The sequence below is a fragment of the Lepisma saccharinum genome, chromosome 20 (assembly GCF_977018435.1).
Source record: "Lepisma saccharinum chromosome 20, izLepSacc3.1, whole genome shotgun sequence".
Classification (NCBI taxonomy): domain Eukaryota; kingdom Metazoa; phylum Arthropoda; class Insecta; order Zygentoma; family Lepismatidae; genus Lepisma; species Lepisma saccharinum.
The window spans coordinates 2818001-2840921 of NC_139248.1; the positions used below are offsets into that span (position 1 = coordinate 2818001).

The 22921-nt window shown below is 40.5% G+C and overlaps 1 protein-coding gene across 2 annotated transcripts in view; it reads left to right on the forward strand.

The window, feature by feature from the left end:
• LOC146003339 (neuropilin and tolloid-like protein 2) overlaps nucleotides 1–22921 on the forward strand; it is a 423782-nt gene that overhangs the window by 308053 nt on the left and 92808 nt on the right. For both annotated transcript variants that reach the window (XR_014443822.1, XM_083141621.1), the window contains exon 5: nucleotides 9863–10053. Coding sequence is in view for 1 of the 2 variants with exons in the window: in XM_083141621.1 (XP_082997747.1) it covers nucleotides 9863–10053 (191 nt within the window). In the remaining variant the exon portion in view is untranslated. The remainder of the gene's footprint in view (nucleotides 1–9862; nucleotides 10054–22921) is intronic.

Consider the following 22921-nt stretch of genomic DNA (forward strand, 5'->3'; position numbering starts at 1 on the left):
AAATAATGATTCCCTTGTCTATGTGAGTCTACAAGTGAAAGAATAGGCCTAACAACAGCGTGACGAAATAGAAACTACGTCGCTGTTCTACTTACATAGGTTAATTACGATGATGAGGATTAATTAATTGAAGAAGTAGAAGTCTTGCATCACATGTCTTGCCCAGGATTCAAACCTAGGTCCTCAAGAAAAGAAATGTTGTCCCGGGTTCGATTCTAGGTACAGGGTGTCCACTCTTGGACCATCATAAAATTCAAGTGAATTTCCCGGATTTCAAGGCGAACTTTCCAAAAATTCAAGGGTATACATCAGTTTTCTCTATCTTACCACCCACAGACACACGCAAATATATTAACAATGTAAAGGGTCTGTGCGGTTGCAATATATGCCCAAATATTCTAATTCAATTCAATTAAACGGTATATATTTATGTATTTAATTTAATGTCCGCGGTTTAAAGTTGTCATTTCGCAAACTCAGACTAGAAATTCATCTATTATACAGTAAACTCAAGTTACAAATGTTACGGGGTAGTAATTTATGAGAAATTGTTAATTGTATAAGAATTTCAAATTTACCTACTCAATTTCAAGAAATCTTGCAATAATTTTCCGTCTGTCGGATAGATTGCTCTTCAAAGAATGGACACTAACAAAGCAAACGGATTGAGAGAATTCTTTATTATTTTCCACGCAGCTTTCTTTTATTTTCCTTTCTCGATAAAAATAAAAGCAAAACTGTAAAAAACTTGCCTCAGGGCATAAATAAATATGTATAAATTCAATGGAACTAGAATTTTTATAAAGTTGCAATTTTTCACATGTACAGAGAAAAATTCAAGCAGAGTTCACGCATAATTCCCAGAGCCAACAATTCACGTATAATTCCCGGAATTCAAGGAATTCCCGGTGAGTAGCCACCCTGAAGCAAGGACGTATTTTGGGGGTCCGGACCCCCCTACCGAAAAGACTTAAGTACGAAAATTAAATAATGAAGAAAATATGCTCGTTTAGCATTTGTTGTATAATTTCCTCGGAACTTATTGGAAGACAAGGATTATATTGGGATCATACGGCTTTAAAGGACAGTAAGTACGTAATTAGAGGGGGGGGGGGTCGAGGGATCCGGACTCCCCGAAAGACTCACAAAGTGCTAAAATTAAGTCATAAAAATATTAGCACTTGTTGCATAATCGATAGTTATTAATTTTCTTTGAACTTTTTACAAGGCAAGGATTATATTGGGATCATACGGCTTTGAATGACATTACAAAGATGATTTATGTACACTACTACTCAAAATAATATGCATAAAATTTTAATCAGAAACTTACATTTCTCCAACTGTACATATAATATAATTTTTGTTAATCGATAAATATTCAATTATTCATCTATTTGACATTAATTTCATTTGCTAGGGCACTTGTTTTTATGTAAATTATTCCGATCTTAACTACAGGTAAGCTACGTAATGAATATGCGCTGTTATATCTCTATTCTTATACAGTATTTTTACCTGATTGTGTAATAATATAATATTTATCTATGTATTGTAATTAGTATTAATTTGATTTATCATTATTTTAATATAAACATTATTATTATTCCTGAGACACTTGGTTCGGAACCCCCCCACCCCGAAACATATTTCTAGATACGTGCCTGCCCTGAGGTAACGTTTGTTGACCTGAGTGACCACTGACATCGTGGAGAAGATAGAACGGAAATCTTATCGTCACTTATATTACATGACGATATTCCCTTTTTCCTATGCAAAATAGATAGAAGTTACATACGTCAGTGCAATTACAGACTATGATATAGAAACTGACGAAAATATCTATAAATCAGTTCTCGTTTTATGCTTAAACGACTGAACATTTCTGCTTGACGCATCTTCCTGTATGATTTGGCTCTTCGATGTCAATTGGCAAAGGGATCGCAATGTGCGGGAACAGCCTACACATTTCGCTGAACCCCAAAGGCACTTTCACGGCTCACTCCCCTGGAGCGATTGTGAAAGGGACGTTCGCAGTGGAAGTCAGTGTCAAATATCAGGTAGAGGTATATCAATCGGAAATTGATTTGAGAGGCAAAAAAAGTCATTTTCTGGACCTGTGGCGAGAGGACATGCATTCAGAGGGCCCATAATTAGTTTCCAGCTAGCATGACTAATGTCATTAATTCATCTTTCATCACCATCGTGAAAATACAGCTACAGAGGTTAAGCAACCTATTTGTATTTTTGTTATTTAGCGTCGCTTTTTATTTGATCGCGACGACGAAAGATGAGTGATTACAATTTAAATTGACGTAGGGACACTCAAAGAACAGCCATGCTCTGACCAGGATTCGAACCCTGGAACATCACTGACGAGAATGAAAACCGACCACTTAATCGTCACCAAGCTCGGTTTAAAGTACAAATAAATAAATCAATTATCAACGGTAATATTTTTTAAACAGGCTGAGAATATCTAAAATTCATATTTTTTTTTAAAGAACAAGATGAAAAATAGAAGAAACTTGTAAAAACGAAGGGGCACTCCACTATTTTCTACTGCATTGTAATAACAAATACCCTCAATAAACAGAAAATCAGCGGGATTTCCCATAGATACCGACAGAAAAGTAACATTTTTCATTTTCTCCCAAATTCTTCAATCTTCCACGTGACGTCCTTTTATCAACCAATTCCCGTTCACCATTCTCAATTGACTCGCCTGTCATCCACGCATCTTGAAAATTAGGAAGTGCTGAAGCGTCGATTTCTTTCGAAAGGAAAATACACTTTGACGGTTTCATTTAACATCGAGCTTCGTGCTGGCTGCAAGTGGTGCCAGACCGTGAACGAGAAGTAAACTAAATGAAACTCCGTCCCTCCCAGGCCGGCCAGGAAGAGTAGGGAGGGCGCTGTAATTCCTCAACAAAGTTGAAAAGTGAATTTTCTGGAAGGGGCCTTCGGAAAACTAGCCGCAAACTTGATGAAGGGTGCAGGTAGGATGAAGTTTTCCTTGTTTTTATTTCTCTGTTCCTGCCTTCGCCTCTCAAGCCTGATGAAGATTGCGAGCCCCATTCTGTTGTAAAGAAGAATAAGGGAAGGCACAGCGGAACGAAATCTCTTCAGAGTTCAATCGATGTTGTTTCCAATACACTAGTTAAACTTTGCCTCAGCCCTGATTCTTAATTTTTCTCTTCTAGTGAAGTTATCAGCAAAGCTGAAAAAACAGTACAGGGTGTCCACAATTAAAGTTGCTCTACTCAAAGCCCTTTGAAGGCTGTTCGAATCAACGGATTGTGGTTAAACTAACTTGGTATACAGTTTGGAGACCTTAGAGAAGCGAATGCTGACGGGAAAAATAAAATAGTTCAAATTTTCACCACCAGGTCGAAATATGGCGCTGAAATCTGGTGCACAGTAAATATGCTGGAAAATGCCTCGTCTGACTATTATATTAAACTGCTTTATATATATGACCCTTTGGAAGTCATTCATGTTGACAGGGCGCATATTGAACACTGCTGTAGCGACATACTTAAATTACTGGTTGTTGTTACTTGAGCGCAACATTCCCACCTGGTGATAAAAATCTGCCGGGTTCGAATCTCGGCAAATTGCACACGATTCTACGCAAGTGCCCATCCCTGAACTAAACCTATCGTAGTTACTCAGTAATCGCAGCTCCAATTTTTATTTATGAAAATTGAAACTACGAAGCCACTAAAAGAACCGTTCCTCCAGTCAGTGGCGGCGATTGGGTTCCAAAACTGGGGGGGAAAGGTGCCAAAACTGGGGGGCGGGCAAAGACTGTATATTTCCGTTTGCAGATAAGGTTTTGCATAGTGCGGGGCAAAAGTGGCGAAAAGTAGGGGAGCAACTGCCCCCTGGCACCCCTTTTCGCCGCCACTGCCTCCAGTGGTTGTATAAGTGTGCTGTTACGCCAGGAGTTACGGGTTCGAATCCGGCCTAGGTGTTATTTGCAAGTTTCCCATCAGTTAAATCATATTATCACTTCTCATCGTCACGATTAGCCAAAAGTTGCAGAAAATGGAAGTGAAATTAACGAAATCATTGAATCAACAATATAGGGAAAAACTTCTCAGTCCTGCAGCTTGTAGTGTCGCTTTGGTCTGAAAAGTTTCCTCAGCTTTTGACACTTCCAGCATTACTCGTTAAGTGAGAAACAAGAAATCAGCGTGCGGAGATAGTGTTTAAAAAGTTTTCACCAAGTCAATGAATTGCTGAAAAGATCTGACCCCCTCCCCTCCCAGCCCCGCTATCAAAAATTCAAAACTAGAACTCGTTCGGGAAACTCTCCCGATAGGCTGTTCCAAATGAAAGACCCTCCCCTTCCTCTCCGTAGTCTGTCTCTGCGGGATTAAAACGACTCCTCCCTCCCTTTACCCCAACCACCACCTGTTTGAGTATTCAGCAAGAGGGCTCATTGTCCCCAAATAGCACTCCTCCCCCTTGTTTCAGATTTGGAAATTGCTGATTTCACCCCTTCTCCTCTTTCCTCTTTTGTTATCTCTCTGTTCTTTCCCTTTCCCCAGCTTCTCTTTAATGATTAAGGATTCTCGATTGTCCTGGGACCCAGGAGGAAATTTCATTAAGTTTCCTGAGTTGGGCTACCTCGAGACTTTTTATCTTCATCTTCAAATCTTCACCTGCCTCTTCGTAGGAAGAATCTTTCTACTTGTAGCTCTGAGAAGGATCTGGGATAATGTCTTGTCTAGAGACGGGTATGGCTCATCGCACCAAACTCGAACACCTTCTTTCTCAAGTGCCTTCTGACGTAAGCGCGGAATGCTTTCGTGGTTAGGTTAGACTTGCTTTAATACACTACATTTAGCCTGACGTCAGAATACGAAATATGGCACTTGACCAAGGTGTTTGAGTGTGGTGCGATAAGTGATAGTCTAAAAACTGGTTTTGTTTTCCGAAGCACTATACTCTGTTCCAGGAGTATGTGGAGCAAGCGAACGAACATTCATCCTCCTCGCAAGTAGTGACTCGAGAGGGTTCGACCAATGAAGGCGTGAGAAGGGGATTGCAAGGAGGGGAAAACGCGGCTGCAGCTACCAGCCGTTTGCACTAATTGCTCCGCCCACTCGCTTTCTATCCTTCTCAACCGTTCTGCACGGCGTTGCTCCACAGATTCCCGAAAAAGAGACAGGCACGGAAGGGAGATTCACTTTTGAGTGCATGCGCCTAACTTTGTAGGGCAGAATCGATACGTTTTCCTTCCTGTAATAACAGCATCTTGGACCTCCTCCATGGTCTAGTGGTAGCGTCATTGCCTTGTAATCAAGGGGTCCCGGGTTCGATACCCATTGGAGGCACAAGTGGTTTGGATCCCACTTTATACTGTAGGTCCAGTCCCGATTAGCCGTACTGTGCCTCAATAACAGCATCTTAGTTATTTTTTACTAAATAACTGTTTGCCAAATCATAAGCATTACTCTTTATTACTTTACTCCCCAGGACCCAGGAGGATAACAAAAGTACCCTTAACTTGTAAATTTTTATAAACCTGAAAATTTAGGGGGCAAATGCCTCCCTGCCCCCGCCAAGTTACGCCTATGTTTGGGTGACTTCAGAAATGGTTACCCCCACACCCCGCAACTCTTACTACCTATCTCGAAGGTTGGTTGGTTTATTATTTCGATTTATTTGACTTAGTTTTTCTGCCACTTTTGGCTAATCGCGAAGATGAGGATGATTGGTTACATGATGAAATTGATGAAGGGACTGATGCAGCCCAGGTATTAGTGTATGGCTACTAGGCTTGACCTTCATAGCTAAAAGAGGAAACACCATACACAGTTATACAGAGCATTCCCTGACATTCGCTACGAGACTCGGCGGCAAGCTGCCCGGCATCAGCGTTTGTCTTTCCCGGTGAACGGGTCAGCGACAGTCGCTAGAGTCGGCTATTAAAATTACAGTTTTCATATTGTGTACTAACCTTGACTACAGAAGATGTTGAAAATGATGTCCCTCTGCTGCAACACATTCCTGGCATCTCCGAAGGAAATTGGCATTTACACGTGCAAGTTCGTCTACTGTAATTCTCCCGATTTTTCGTACAATACTCTTTTAACTCACGGATGGTGTGCGGATTGTCTTTGTATACTTTATTTCCCCATTTTTCTTTCCACTTTTATTCAGAACTGACCCTGTTACTCTAAACCTTTTTACGAGGTTTAATATAAGCGACAGTCGCGGGCCCGTTCACCGGGAAAGACAAGCGTTGATGCCGAGCCGCTTGCCGCCGAGCCTCGTAGCGAATGTCAGGGAATGCTCTGTAGTATGTGCATAGCTGTGTGCATCTTGTTACAATTCATGTGTTGTGTGCGATTCGGACATTGGCCCAGTTTCCAATTAAATAGGTTCTTTGTTCTATACCCTGCCCCAACTATCTCTAGGGCAGCCGAACGAAAACAAGTCTCTGCGCAAGTAGTGACGTGAGAAGGCTCCACCAATGAACACGTGAGAGGGAACGGGATTGCATGGAGGGGGAAAGAGACTGCAGTCTTTGCAGCAGCGTGTAGTGCTTCGCTCTGTTCACTCGATTTCCTTCCCTTCTCTGACGCTATCCGCGGCCTTGCTCCAGAGATAGATGGGACAGGGTATACGTCTGGTTCTTATCTTGTTCAACTAATAATAACCTCCTGCATTACCATGCCCGTAATTGGAACTGATCAGGGCACTCGCAATGAACACCCATGGTCAGGTCGGGAGCCTAAGCTTCGTAGCGCGCCGTGCTAACCACTCGGCCACGTTGGTCGCCTTATCGCTGAGGGTAGCAGCTCTGTAGAATTAGCCCCGTAAACGCTGCTTAGTATTCACAACTCGCTTACCTCCATTAAACGATCTGCCTTCGCATGCAGCCACCCCACGAGCCTCTTTCCCGCTTAAGAAGCCTTCAATCTTGTTATTCGCAAATTGTTTTCCGTGTCGAGCGCCGTTAAGTCTTCCGCCATTCCGAAAGATTATCAACAAGATAGCGGGGGCTCTAGGCATCACCCTCCCTCTCGCGGGCAGGGAGGAACTTCGTCGTTACGTTTTGTTCCTCCTCTTATTCCCGGATCCAGCGAGGACAGGAAGTTGAGCAGAACAAACTTGTTTCCTTTCCTCCGAATTTCGTGATGGCGAACGGCGTTGACGGGGCGGGGCGGGGGGATACAAAAAAAGGGGGGCTGAGAGCGGGACGTGATTCAATTTTCTTCGGCAGCTTCCATTTTGAAGTTTCAGGTCGTGTGATGTATTCGGCGGCCTTTGTCAGACGTCGGAGCATGTTTGCGATGACGTCCTCCATCCATGCTTCCATTCAAATGCAATAACTTGCACGGTTGTCGTATGTATTAGGACGGTCTTTTCCATCGATGGATTCAGCGGGAGGGGCGGATGCTCCTCTCAAAAGGGAAAATGAAGTAACTATAAAAAGTATTGATATCACGGTGTGTAGTCAAAAGAGCCACGATAGAGTCAAGAAATTATGCTTGTGGTCAATAATGTTTGCTATTTCTTACAGTGTAGTGAATTTATAAAAAACGTAATATCAGACTTTAAAGAAATGTGATGTGGAAAAAATTAACGTCGGATCCTGATTCAGGATGCAAAAGTCATCCTAGAAAACAATACAGGATGGCGGCAATGAAACCATCGCAGGTCAGTGTAGTCATTCGATATTCTTGAATGTGGCAACAGCAAGTTCGTTGACTGTCGTATTGGATGTATAAAATAGTAATAACCCACAGCGCTACAGCACCTTGAAGGGCCTTGGCTTACCTACCGACTGCTGGTCTCCCTCCCACACTGTTCCTCCGTCCACCTGTTATAGCGTGGAGGTCTTAGACCAGTATTGGGGTGACGGGTGATCAGCCCGCCGAACCCCCAGCCGTTGTTGTAGGTCTTCTCGACCGGGTTACGCTCACTCACTCGGAGCTTCCCAATTTCCTCACGATGGTGGGTTGCCACCGGCCCTATACGTAGGCCGAATAAATTCCGACCAGAGCCGGATTCGAACCTACGCCGTCCCGCAGCGAACGATCTCAAGACGAGTGAACGCCTTAACCCGCTTTTTTTTAAAAAAAAAAAGGAAATATCCCCTACACGGAAGTATCCCCCACCATTCACTCTTTTTCTCACTTTTACACTTTGCAATTCTTACATTTTCTTTGTTTCTTATCAACTGGACGAACACAAATACCCATGCCTTACCCGTGACTCGAACCCAGAACCCCTGGCGTTGTAGCGCGCTCTGCTAACCACTTCGCCACGGAGGTCGACACCCGCTCGGCTACGGAGGAGGACCGTATTGGATGTATAGCTGTTGCTAAGTAAGACACAAATGTGAGGTGCTATGGTGTTTAGTGTTTGTAATAAGGTGCCCAGGTTTACGGCTTTTTTTACTCGGAAACTCCCCTTAATGCTTTCGTAGTTTGGTGAGGTTGGTCAGTCTTAGGCCTGTAATTGGTAGTGTGCCTCACATTCATGAGCTACCCTGGCCTTCGTAGAAGGCAGGATATGCAAAGAGTGAGTTTTCGACAGCAGAATAAGTTTCCAGTATCATGAGTTGCAAAAAGAAAGTAGGGGAGAGAAAAGAAGCTGAGAGAGCGAAGGAGGAGACGGTAAGGGAGTAGCTGGGACAGTCTGTGTTTTGTTTTAAAGGAGGAGGACATTGAGAGAAGTTCAGGGGTTTGAAGGAAGTGAAGTACCGTCGAGAGGGAGTTCGGTGATAAGAGAGCAGAGGACAGTTAAAGAGGGTGTGTGGGAGATTGAACATTGGAGACTTATTGATCATCTCTTCATGTACGAGACAGGTAATAACTTTCTCTAATTATGCCCCTGAAGGTTCAGTCTTAAAGATCATAAACCCCAATTTATGTGTCGCAATTCATTTAAGACCTGTAAAGAATAACATTTATCTAGATACCTCTCCAGATGAAGCCCAAGCGAGTAGGAATGAGCTAACCAGGTACGACCCGAGCACCGCTGTGGTGTTACACGTGGCGTTCAATTTTGGTCATTTTTCAATAGTGTATGGTCATTTTTTAATTTTTTTTTAGGCTATAAAGTTCCCAGCCCTAGACACAAACTTAGAACAATAAATAATGTTTTTTGATGAGGATAATTAAATTTTCAGTAATTAATTGTACTTCAGCATCGAGGTTAATCTCCAGAAGTAAGAGAAAGCAAAATACAACTGTGATATGTTAAGTTACTCGAAATCCTGGGGGGACGGGGTATTCCCCCCACCAACAATCTTGGCCTAAAATATCCCCCACCAAAAATTTCCTGGGGGAGTTCTTGTTACATTTAATTTCTTATATACTGTACTAAGAATAATATCGAAAACGTACACAAATTAGTGTAATTGTGACTTGTGAGTGTTCAATGCTATTCTCCTCTCAAGAGATCATTAACAAATCTACACCAATACGCACAATAGAAGGAAAATAGGAATGCAAAACAAAAACTAGGAAATCTAATTGATTTATATTAACATAAAGCAAAAACTAAATAAAAGCTTACACATAATAAAACCACCTCAACTATTTCATAATTTATTAACATATTTAACCAGTTAGTAAAGGAAGTATTTTCCCACTTTATAATATCTGAAATAATAAAAGTAACAAATTTATTTCTTTGTGTGTAATTAATAATACTATTTTTAATTGCTAATTTATTCTTACTTTTAATAACATTATAAATATGTATATCGTATAATTTATATGTATGTTGTGGGGGGAGTGGGGTTTGGAGATTAAGATCTTTCTCCCCCCCCCCAGTCTTAAATGATTTCGCACCCTGCTCATGGACCGTATTACTCATCCAGGATTCGTTTCAGGTGCCTATCGGACTACTTGGAGGTGTTGACTGTCGACATCCACAACATGCAAAGGTTCCGGGGGAGGTTCTGCGGGCAGGAAGTGCCTCCGCCCCTGCTCGTTCTGCAGCCGGGGGTCGAAATAGTGTTCAGGAGCAACCACGCGGTTCAGCACGAAGGGTTCTTCGGGGAGTACGAGTTCCTGGACGAACGTAAGTAGCCATTTTCCTTCAAGTAGAGAGTAAGCTGTTTAGTTCACTGAGTCTTAATGACGCTTCTCTTAGCCCCTTCTGGTGCACTCTGTGTGAGAGATGGATACCAGGGTGGTTATAGGTCCAAGAACCCATAAATTCCAATGGTTTCGATTGGGTTTCGCAACAGGGAATCTTTTTTTCTCGCACAATTTAAATTCGCTCCAAGATGTGTTTTGTTTAATTGAAAGAAAAAAGTTCCTATACCGTATTTAAATTGATCCGGAGAAAACGTTCCTGGACCGAATTTAAATTGATCCGCAAATAAAGGTTCCTGGACCGAATTGAAACAATTTACAGATAAAAAGTTCTTTACGGTCCAGAACCCATTTATGCTTGATGATTTTCGTCCTGTACCGGAATTGAATTTATTTAAAATTCCCAGACCTTTGAGAACCCTGACTGATACGTCGAAGTATTTAGTTTCTGGTTTTCCCATCATCGTACTATACTCTGTCCCCGGAGTCTGTGGAACAAGGCCACGCACAGCAGCAGAGAAGAGGAGGAAATAGAGTTGGCAGAGCGAAGCAGTACACGCTGTTGCGAAGGCTGGTAACTGCATTCCCTCCCCCCCCCTCCACGCAATCCCGTTCCTTCTCACGTGTTTATTGGTCACTATTTGCGCAACAGACTTGTTTTCGTTCGCTTGCTCTAGAGATACCCGGAACAGGGTGTAGAATGTGTACACAGCTGGTGATTAGATACGCACAGCGAACGCTGTGATAGAAAAATTGCCTTTGTTAATGTCCCTACATCAATTTCACCATGTCATCACTTATTCTTATCGTCGCGATTAGCCAAAATTGCCAGAAAAGTGAAATAAATAAAACCAAATCAGTCTCCAGCAATCATCCTGGACATTGATGGATTTATCTTACTTCGCTTTTCTGCCACTTTTGGCTAATCGCGAAAGTGTGGTGAAAGAATGGACAGAAGAAAGGAAGCGCCACAGAGTATTATGCTTACTCGTACTGGCTCTGGATTCAGACGCCAGACCCTCGTTAGTTTGCAAAATGCAGTCTTGGATAGACTACGTTCGAGTTTCAGTTTGAATTGATGTTTTAAGTTCACGTTATGCACAGATAGAGTAATTGGGACAGGGCCTACAGTTTAAAGTGAGATCCGAACCACTATGTGCCTCCACCAGATATCGAACCCGGGAATGATATACTACGTGGACAGAGATTGACATTCGGGTCCACTCCTCATCCTATAAATGCCCAGTGTCTTGGTTAAACAGTACTTGACAAGATTACGATTGCTAGCGGAGTTACTTTCTCAAATGAGTAACTGAGTTACGTTTGGGCAAAGTAACTTTAACTCTGTTACTTAACTTTCAAATACTGCGATGAATAATTTGTCTATTACATCATTTCAGTTCTTCGAAGATTAATTTAAACTGTAGGTCCGGTCATAATTATGCTATGGACATGGAAGTCAGAACAAATGCATCGTTCATCACGAGAGTCCGCTTGATATCAAGCAAGCATGAGAACATCTTGTATCGTGTCCCATTCACACATTTTGGTCACGCTCCGCCACTGTACTTGACGTCACAAACGCTGCAGCACTCTCCGGTATCGCCAAGTGACAAAGCGGCCGAGATCAAAAGTGACACTTTTTTTGCACCTGCGAAGCTTGGTAACTGCAGATGCTACGTGACAAATACACCGCCACGCGCGTCTCCAGGGCTGACTTCACCGTGCGTGGGACACCTGAGCGTGACGCGGATTCATGAGGGACTATTTTTTTCTCTCTCTCGAACGTCCTTTACACATCCGCCGGAGTGCCGGTTGGGGTTTTAAAAATCATGTGTGTCGTTGAGTGTTCTGTTTTTAGGAGACGACGGTCGTATACATCTGCCTCAACTATCGATATATTTGGGACTATTTTTCAACTTACAAATCCATTAAGTACAAACTGATTTTCCAATTATGCCACGCAAGTCTCGGTCCAGTCTGGAAACAGACGAGACTGGCATTTTTTGTGGGGAGGGGGAACCCGTCCAGTTAAGAAAATTTTCATAAAGCAACCCCAGCTAGGACAATTTGTTTAGGCCCCACCTGCTGCATTACCTCCATGTTGATCCATACAAGTATCCCAAAACTCCATCTAGGAATTTCCACTTCGATAGCTGATTTGATAATTCATCCTCATCGTTACGATTATGCTACAGGGCCAGAAAACTATTAAGATTACCGTTAGCCACTGAGTCATTCCATATGAAATCAACACAACCCACAACCTGACCAACTCCGATTTTCATGAAATTTGGGGAGTTAAAACTATGCATGAAACTTAGTAACTATGAACATTTTGAGGCTCTGGGGTCTTGTAATTGTTAAATGATTCAAGGTCAAATTTCGCATAAATTGCCCTTTTTGAGCCCGCTTAGCTATAGGGTAAGGACGGGGCAAACGGACACTGGGGCAAACGGACATCCCCTAAGAAAAGTACGAATATTTTCAGTTTGAAGTTAGCAACAGTGCAGTAGTTGGAGTTGTGTACGAACCTGCATGTTTGCGAGCAGTTGTGTTGAGCATCGGAAGAAATCGTAAAGAAGAAACGCGAATGCAGGATAAAAACCTTACCAGGTAAGCAGAAAATGTACGTGCAAAACCTTGAATACTAAAAAAATGAGTTGCGAACACAAGGATTGCATAGGTTAATATGGTCCCGCCGAAGTTGTGATTTGAAGTGTGGTGAAGGCAGTGATTCCTTTATATATACACACACGTGTTGACAACATTGTGCTGCCATCTGGTGGACTTTTTTGGAATGTAAAGTAAAAGGCTACAAGTGGGGCAGATGGACAGGTTGCCGTTGGGGCAAACGGACATAGATGAATTGTATTGCATTTAACTATTGTTAGGTACTTTTTGATTGAGATACTAATGTATGTTTGACTCGGTAATGGAAATGGCAAGTGTGAATTGTATAGAATGCATTTTGTACCCTTCAAATGTCTGTGTTTCTAATACAATGTGGCCTTGTTACAGGATGGTGAGACATCGAGAACGAACAATGCTGTAAATGGATTCAATGCTTATGGAATATATCCCGTTAATCCACAACGACTGCCTGGGCATGTCTTTGTTCCTGCAACTGTCCATGTTTAGGATAAGCGATCATCAGAGCTTACAGCAAGAGAAGAGGATGTGTCATCTCGTGGAAGTTTTGAGGAGCTAAACCCTTTGCCATCAACTTCTGGGACCTGCAGCAGGAAACTTAAAACTGGGCAATCACATGTATTGAGGGATCCTTTCTTCATCGCTTGCCTCAAGTACAAGAAACTGAAAGCTGCAGCAAAAAATCAAAGACGTTTAAACGCACAACAATTGATGAGTGCCGTAAATGCAAAGATGTGTACAACCATGGTCAAAATTGGGTGCAGTGGTTAGTGTTCTCTCTGGTTCCATGTAAATTGTGTTGCAAAGGAAAATGACCCATATTATGTGTGTTGATATTGTGAGAGTGATGATAGTTCATAAATCATCACGTGTCCATCTGCCCCGATCAAATGTCCGTCTGCCCCGAACGTGCGGGCTAAACTGACACTGCCGAATCCGAGGATTGATCAGACTATTTTGAGACAGATGTTCATTTGCTTTAATACTATGTGCTATCATGTGTTAACTGAAGGTTCACACCTTTTATGCCAATAGTTATTTTCATTCTTCAATAAAATGTTTCACAGTTATTTTGAAAATTGCGCTTAGGGTGTCCGTTTGCCCCGTCCTTACCCTACTAAATGTACTGTAACTCCGCCCCTATTTTGCCTAGGAAGCTCAAACAAAGCTTATTGTACAGGGAATTGAACACGCTATTCAGTGATATATAACAATCCCACCTTTGGATAAAAATATAATTTTGTCACGTGACCTTGACCTTTGACCTAGAATATCTCAAAACATGTCATCACCAAAAATCGTGAAAAAATATATTTGGTCCCTCATGCCATATTATAAAACATATCAAAAAATCATTCTGGGACTGCAATGGGATCAGAAGATACAAAATAATGTGTGTAACTATGTGACTGATAAGAGCGTCCATTACATGAAATATGACGAGTCAAAAGTTCCTTAACACCCCCTACAAAATGTAAATGAGTTATCCTGGTCATGAAAGAAATAGGTTAGGCACAGGGAGATCCCTAGCTGTGTGTGTGAAGTGCAGGTCCGGCATATTGTTGACCGCCATATTGAATTCAACGCAAAAAATTCAAAGGATAGGGGGTGATGTGGAATATAAATCAGGCTTGAATTTCACGAGAAATAAATCGCCAAAGTTTTTTCCAACATATCTTTAGCCAGCAAAAAGTTATTACTGCATGCTTGTAACCATTTTCTCCTTTTCGAGGTGTTAAAAACAAAGCATTAGAATGCTTCTAACGTGTTAGGAACTCATCGAGATCACGCTGACATCTCGGGAGAGAAAGAAGTATACACACCATTGCATATGATTTTAATCAGCGACATTCACCAAATAGTTGAATAGTGAAGAATTTTTGGAAAAGTATCTCAAACAGACACTTCCTTTGGAATGAAAAAAATCTTCAGTGACGAGGTTACTTTTTATGTTCACGGTGAAGTTAATAAAAAGAATATGCAATACCTGTGATTTGATAATCTACAGTAGACAGATCCCAGCCGAATGGTTGTTGCTGGTAAGCTAATGATGTGGTATAGTGTATGGAGAACGGGAATGGTTAGTGCATATTCAACAACGGAATCTTAAATGCTGAGGGCTTCTTGGATTTGTAAAGTGAACATGTTTTTCATCCTTGTTTACGGAATATGGCACTTTTCCAGAGTGTTGAAACAGGACAGAGTGTGACCACACTATGTGGACATTGTGGCAATTTCTTCACGGTAAATTTCTAGGTAGATTGATGGGCGGACGGGGATCTATTAGAAGGCCTCCACATTCCTCAGATCTAACATCTTAGGAGGACTTCTACCTTCAGAAACATTTGAAGAGAATGGTGCATGTACTAAAGGTCCCTGATATTGACCATCTGAGAGAAGGCATAGTTGCTGCTTGCGATGATGTTGCACCTGCTACATTGCCAAATGTTCTATATGAGTGTGAGAGACGTCAACGAGTGTGCTCACAGGAACATTGACAAACATTATAATGTGCATATATCGTAAGTGAAAGATATGCTAACGTTTTGCTGGCTAAAGATAAGTTGGAAAACCTTCGCCGCTTCATTTCTCGTGAAATTCTAGCCTGATTTATATTTCACATCACCCCCTTTCCTTTGAAATTTTTGCGTTGAATTCAATATGGCGGTCAACAATATGCCGGACCTGCGCCTTGACACACATGGCTAGGGATCTCCCTGTGCCTAACCAATTTCTTCCATGACCAATTATACCCAGGATAACTCATTTACATTTTGTAGGGGGTGTTAGGGACATGTGATGACATGTTTTGAGATATTCAAGGTCAAAGGTCAAGGTCACGTGACAAAATTATATTTTTATCCAAAGGTGGGATTGTTAAATATCACTGGAAAGCGTGTTCAATTCCCTGTACAATAAGCTTTGTTTGAGCTTCCTAGGCGAAATAGGGGCGGAGTTACAGCACATTTAGTATAGCTATGCGGGCTCAAAAAGGGCAATTTATGTGAACTTTGACCTTGAATCATTTAACAATTACAAGATCCCAGAGACTCAAAATGTTCATAGTTACTAAGTTTCATGCATAGTTTCAACTCACCAAATTTCACGAAAATCGGAGATGGTCAGGTTGGACATTGCATATATCTGTGTTGATTTGGCATGGAATGACTCCGCTGTAGTATCGGGTACGGCTCCGTTCGTGTGTGTTTGAGAGTTTCAGCTCACGCGTTGACACACTAGACGTTTCAGAGTTAGAATACACTTTACACCGGGAGGGCAAATCATCTTGGACAATTTGAATTGGGTTCCCGGGAAAGAAAATTTCCAAAATCCAGCAGATAAATGCCCAGGTATAATTTTGAGTAAATTCTGGAAAGCTTTCCAAATAGTGTGTGAATTAGTTCCCATCGAGCATTCCAGGTGGCAGCACAAATGCAAAAGTGTGTAAAAACTACCAGAAGTGTGTTAACCCGGCTCTTTAAGAAATTCCACTGTATGTACTAACAAGGGAGGTTATCTAAGTGTCCTCCTCCGATTTCCATGAAACTTGGCAGGTGTATAGAGGAGCCCAAAGGAAGAAATACGTGTTTTTGTGTTTCAGCTAAATAAACTGTTTTAGGGGGCAAATCCCCCCCCCCTCCTCAAATGTCAAGATGAGGAGAAATTGAAGTTGGGATCTGACCCCGAAACCACGTAAATATGGCATAGAAAGAAACAGGGGGCGTAGGGCCTCTCTATACACCTGCCAAAGTTCATGGAAATCGAAGGAGGACACAGGGGTCAGATCCCCACGTCAATTTGTCCTCATCTTGACATTTGAGGCGGGTTTTCCCCCTAAAACAGTTTTTTTTAGCTGAAACACAAAAACACGCATTTCTTCCTTTGGGCCCCTCTATACACCTGCCAAGTTTCATGGAAATCGGAGGGGGACACAGGTGTCAGACCCCCACTTCAATTTGTACTCAACTTGACATTTGAGGGGAGGTTGCCCCCTAGAACAGTTTTTAGCCGAAACAAAAAACACGTATATCTTCCTTTGGGCCCCTCTATACACCTGCCAAGTTTCATCTGAGGGGGACACTTAGATAACATCCCTTGTAAGACCCAAATGAAATAAGGTTCTGTCAGATTTATCCTTTTAAAATATCACAAACCATCGCTTGATTGATTTAGTTTAGTTTACTTCTCGTTTAGCCAAAAGTTGCAGAAAAGCAAAGATATGGGTGATGAGATGAGATGGACGACACAAGCCTCGCAGAGGATTATGCTGGCTGTGAGGTCAGACACCTAAGCCTCGATACTCTGCTGTATGTAGTCCAGGGTGTAGTACATCGAAGGGAGATTGAGTTTTGGGTGTCTTCGTATAGGATCAGTCCTTACACACGCATGGTTGTGTGTGCGCGTGCATGCATGTCCAACTCTCAAACCTGACGCACATGTGAATTAGGCCGGTAGCCTCTGAGGCAAGTCCACTTCATCAGATAACGCGATTGCAAGAGTTCCCGAACTCTGAAGTTGCAAACGTGAAGTTGATGAGTTTCCGAAGCCGACCGCGAATCCCGATGACGGGCTCCTTTCAAGTGAACCCTCATAATTTCCCCTCAAAAGCTTTTCCCGGGCAACCTGTGAACAGGGGGCGCTAAAATGCTGACGCTCTCCGGGAAATCGCATTACCCGCCGTTCGGGTTTCCCTATCTCCTTCCGGGAGGAAAATAATTAATGCTGGCGAAGTCTCAGCGGATCTCCTGTTCATCTAATTTGCAGCTTCGTTAGAGAAGGCAGACGCGATTCCTGCAACAATGAGATGGAATTGTTGTACCTAAGACTTGGGTTTTGGAGTGGCATTTCGCTGAGCTCTGTGTCGGAATTTCGTATTTGACTGGACAAGGCCTATGTTTATATGCAAACATCGTAGGTTTAAAAGTTTGGTGTACAGTCTTGGACACTTCTGCGTTGTAACGACCCTTTTGAAAAAGCACTCAAGCAAGCCATCCATGTCTGACCACCAAGCGCCTTGTGACTTGACAACCCAAACAACGTTGTAATTCTGCGGCTTGTATACCAGTCACGGGTATACATTTCTGTAAATTGAGCAGTGATGCCAAAGAGAAATACGAGATGAAGATTGTCGGAAGTAATGTTTCGTGTTCTCGACATGGAATAATACTCGGTCCAAGTTACGTTCCTTTATTTAATGTTGTTTGGTAACAAACCTGACGGACTGGGTTTATATTTTCACTCCTTGCATTACACTAAGTTCTATATTTGACAGCTCTATTAATGCTTTGAACGAAAATAATACCTAGAACAACATCCAACACACGTTCACACCACTCTTGTCACACACATGCACGTGAAAACGCACACACAAAGCTAAGTTTTAACTTCCAAGTGAATGTCCAAATGACAGTAAACGGAGAAGCATGATGTGCGAAACATGTGATATTTCACAGAAAGAATGTGTCTATTTTTGACATACGTGGTTTCTATTAATAGAGAATGAGACAATTATCAGAAATTAAGATGCATTTGCTTTTTCATGTGCTGAGGAAGGAAACAGACTGACTGGAAAAAAGAAAATGTAGTGCTGTTGATAGTGTGTTGGTTAGAGTGCAGAACTTTCATCAGTGAGGCCTGGGTTCGATCCCCACCATGGGCAAACTTTTTTTATTATTCGCTTGCAGTGAACAAATTTATTATATTGTTTTCTAGACATCTTAACGAAAGGACACACATCAAATTTAATATTTTAATCTGTCCTTTCATTCTTCTAATAGGTTCTCTATCACAAGGGATATAGAGATTCTCTATCTTGACGAAGGATATTTTCTCAATAGTTCCGTAGCTACGATTCTCCAGTCCCTTCCACCCACTTATTTATTTACTTTCTTCATATCTACTCACGAAATACCATGAATCTAACGAAAACACACAGATATAGTTAGAACAAGAAACACACCTCGCATCGAAGGTTCCAGGTTTGAGTTCTGGATTTCTTGCGAGGGTGGATTATTCCTGTGTATCTATTTATCATCTTCGTCAAAAAAACATTTCTCACTATTCCCGTGATTAACTTAGGGAGAGACCAAAGCTACTCAAATAACAAAAGTACAGAAAACGCAAGACACACCTGGCTACGCATGTTACACCTTGGGAATTAGCAATCTGAAAATAAACTTTCGTTTTGGTGGACTACTTTCAAAATCGTTTCGTGTTGTCTCGTTTGGAGTGTTGGCTAGCGTGTCGGACTTGCGTGCGGGCAACCTGAGTTCGAGCCCAGCAGAAGGTTTTTTTTTTTTTGTCAAATTTCATCCAACATTATTTATAAAACTCAGATTTCTTTAAAACCTTTTGAATTACATGCCACTTCGTATGTTAGTAATCTGAAAGCAGCAAAGATGAACATTTCTTGTTCCGAAGCGACGATGTATTTGTGTATAAGTTAAAAAAACACAGTTATTTATTAGCGAAAAGCATGCAGCCTCGTTATAATTGAGATCATAGTTGTCAGTGCTAATATGGCAATAGCTACATTATGTCAACACACCAACTTAACGTTCCCCGTAAAATGATTACCTTTCCACGTTTCAAAATCGTGAGTGCTGTCTAAAGTAAATACTTTGATACTTGCGTTTGCATGTTGGAATCCAAAGTAATAAGATTTTCTTTCCCAGCAAATGACATTGAAACCATTAATAACTGTTTTTCCAATGTGATATTGATATCATATATTGAAAGATTAAAAATGGAGAATTTCTCTTAAACCAAATTATAAATACTACTGATGTGAAGCGTAAGATGACGATCAGAAAGCCTGAATGTTGCATTGAAAACTGCAGAGAACCATGACTGGCTTATGAACAGCGAAAAGTTTTTTTATGCTTCAATGGGATTTTAGATATTACTATAAATAAACAAGGTAGAAGAACACAGGTTGGTTTGATGAACTAATTTGTAAACTAAAAGTTTTAATTAAAGAAACAAAATACGTTCACGATTTAATATGTCATTCAATTTCCGGCACATTCCACCAACTGAAAGAGTATTTTCAAAATTAATAATATTTGGATAATCGACAAATCCAAACTTGACGTTGAGCCCGTAAAGCACTTGATAATTACAGAAATATACGTAATTTAACTTAAGCATGCTCTTAATTTTGTGTCTTGATTGTGGAAATAATGTGTTGCAACGAGCAGTAGTATGTTTTAGAGTGTGTTTATAATCTATTGTGTACTGCATGAGAATACTGAAGTCATTCTTAGTTTCCTAATCAAATAAAAATTATTTATTGTAATCTTTGGTGACGGAGGAACAGTGTGGGAGGGAGACTAGCAGTCGGTAGGTAAGCCAAGGCCCTCACGGGCTGTAGAGCTATGGGTTATTATTATTATAATCTTTAAAAAGGAAAGCCTTTGTTTCTTTGCAGCTGTTAATGATAGAAATTCAATTGCAAACAAGTTAACAAATTAACAAATATTTCTCTTACATATTTGTGCTATGTGCTCGTATGCTTTATACAGGATGAGGAAGGAAACAGATTGTTCTTGGGTAACCTGTCCTGCTTTTGTCAGAAAACCTGATCAGCATACTGAACCAATCCATCATACGAGATACGACTTCAATAATAAGATCCGTTTCTACGGCCAACTAACTCCAAAAAGGGTAATAAAATTGTCAGTGTGAGGAGACTGAGAAATAAATGCCTCCCATATTACATTATACTCTGTATGCCTAGTGTGGTTTGCCTGTCCCTAAAGAATAAGCTGAAGATAAACCTCTGTCGATTGTAACGCGTGTAAAGTCTGTTCCAGCTTACAAATCACATGAAATACCTTCGCTCGCTTCAGTGTGCTGCACAAGGTCATGTTCGACTGATAACCACACCACGTGACTCCGCGGCCAACCGACAGCACCCCAGAAAACATTCTGTAACTTTGCGAGGTTCCTTCGCATTCTTTATAAAGCGCATGCGTGTAGTCCAGGCACATTTTGCATAACTGGGTAACTAGCAGTGAGTTTGGATTCTGGATATTTTTTGAACTCGGAGAAAAGTAATGATGTGCAGAAAAAACATTTTTTTCTGTATGTTTTGATTGTGTGCTCAAATGTTGCAGTAAACATATCTCCTTGACACACAACAACAATTACATTAGTCAGTCACTCCCGAGAAAAAAGCGCTTCAATGTTTGGAAACTTAGCAAGCGGTACTCACAAGACGAATATATTGTCCGTCTGTCAGAAGGCCCGGTGGTGTGGTGGTAGTGTGTTAGTTTGACACGCAGAAGGTACTTGGTTCGATTCCATTTGATTGCCTCCAATTTTTTTCTTAACTCAAGCAACTAATTATTTCATTTTATTTATTGCACACATTCTTATTTTATTTGCTGTGCGAATTGTTGAATTTCGAATTAAATTTTGTTTTCCAAACTTTTACGATAATTACTTGCGAATAGAATTATATTTATTCCTGGTTCATTTTCTCGAAAGAAATATATACTTTTCACCAGGTATAACATTTTTTGAATAAAAAATGTGGACAATTTAATATGTAAATGTTTGTAAAATGATGAGAAAATTGGAAAACTATCTTAAAAAAATATTTCCATAAATAAAATTGAAAACGGTAAAATAGAGATTTCCACCAAAAATTAAGTAATAATATATTTCACCTTTATTTCAATAAATTATTAAATAAAATGCAAACATTTGTTGCTCGAGTTGTTAAAATAAAATTGGGCAGTAGAACGGGAATCGAACCCATAACCTTCGGGACGTGATACTTATTCGCTACTATAGCATATCCTCATCAAGGCACTTGGAAAGCATTGAAACCTTCAAGCGCTTTTCCTCGGATTTTTTATTTTATTTAAGTCCACTTTATGCACAATAAGAAAGCTTATACCGGATTGGACCTCTAGTTTAAAGTGGGATCCCAACCACTCGCGTATAAACCGGGTATCAAACTTTTCCTCGGAAATTGCTGGCTAACGTGCGATATTATCAATACTCTTTTCGGGTATGGATGTTTGTGTTTGTCCCAATGAGAATAAAGAGAACATAGAGAAAATTGACATGTATGACAACTGAGAAAAATGTGAAGAACTGGGGATACTGACGAGTAGGTGTATTCCTTTAATTCATTAATAAAAAAAAACTACAGGGTACCGTACCACTATAGAAAGTCCCGTCCCAAACCGTAGCCTCTCCTTCTTAGATGGAATCAACAGATATTCGCAGTTTGTGACTTGTGTGGTTTTTCCTGAGAAACTTAGATATTTTATTTTTGTTTACAATTTTAGTTCATCACTAATTCTTCTCTCTTTGTTTATATTAATAACTAAATTCCTACTATAGTAAAAAATAAATTTCACTATTCATAAGTCATGCATTATAAACTGTTAAAAAATAATGCATTGTTCTCTGCAGTTTTGTGTAGTAGTAAGTGCAGTTTATGTAATTACATTAAACGTGACAAATCAACTACAGATCAAATTTTTCACATCAGACAGACACTTGAGAAAAAGTGGGAATATAATCAAAATGTCCATCAGCTATTCATTGATTTCAAAAAAGCATATGATTCGGTCAAAAGAGATAAATTATATATAATATATTAGTCGAGTTTGGAATACCTAAGAAGCTTGTTAGTATGATAAAAGTATGCACCAGTGAAACAGAAAGTAAAATTCGTGTGGGTAGTAATATATCTGATAAATTTACAATTCATGATGGGTTAAAACAAGGAGATGCATTATCTCCATTGCTCTTTAATTTTGCCTTAGAATATGTTGTTAGGAAGGTAAAAGAAACTAACGAAGGACTAAAATTAAATGGTTTGACTCAGTTGTTAGCATATGCAGACGTTGTAGACTTATTAGGGGATGATATAAATACAAAATATTTTTCAAAACTGCTCAAGAGATAGGTTTGGAAGTTAACAAAGAGAAAGCTAAATATATGCTTACAGGCCGAAACCAAGTGTTAGGTAATAATCAAAATCTAATTATTGATAACAACTCGTTTGAACCAGTCTCCAAATTCAAACACTTAGGAGTAATATTAACAAGTGAAAATTATATTAAAGAGGAAATAAAAAGTAGGCTTAATTCAGGAAATGCATGTTACTTTTCTCTTCATAAACTTTTGTCTTCTCGTTTAATATCTAAGAAACTAAAAGTTAAAATATACAAAACAGT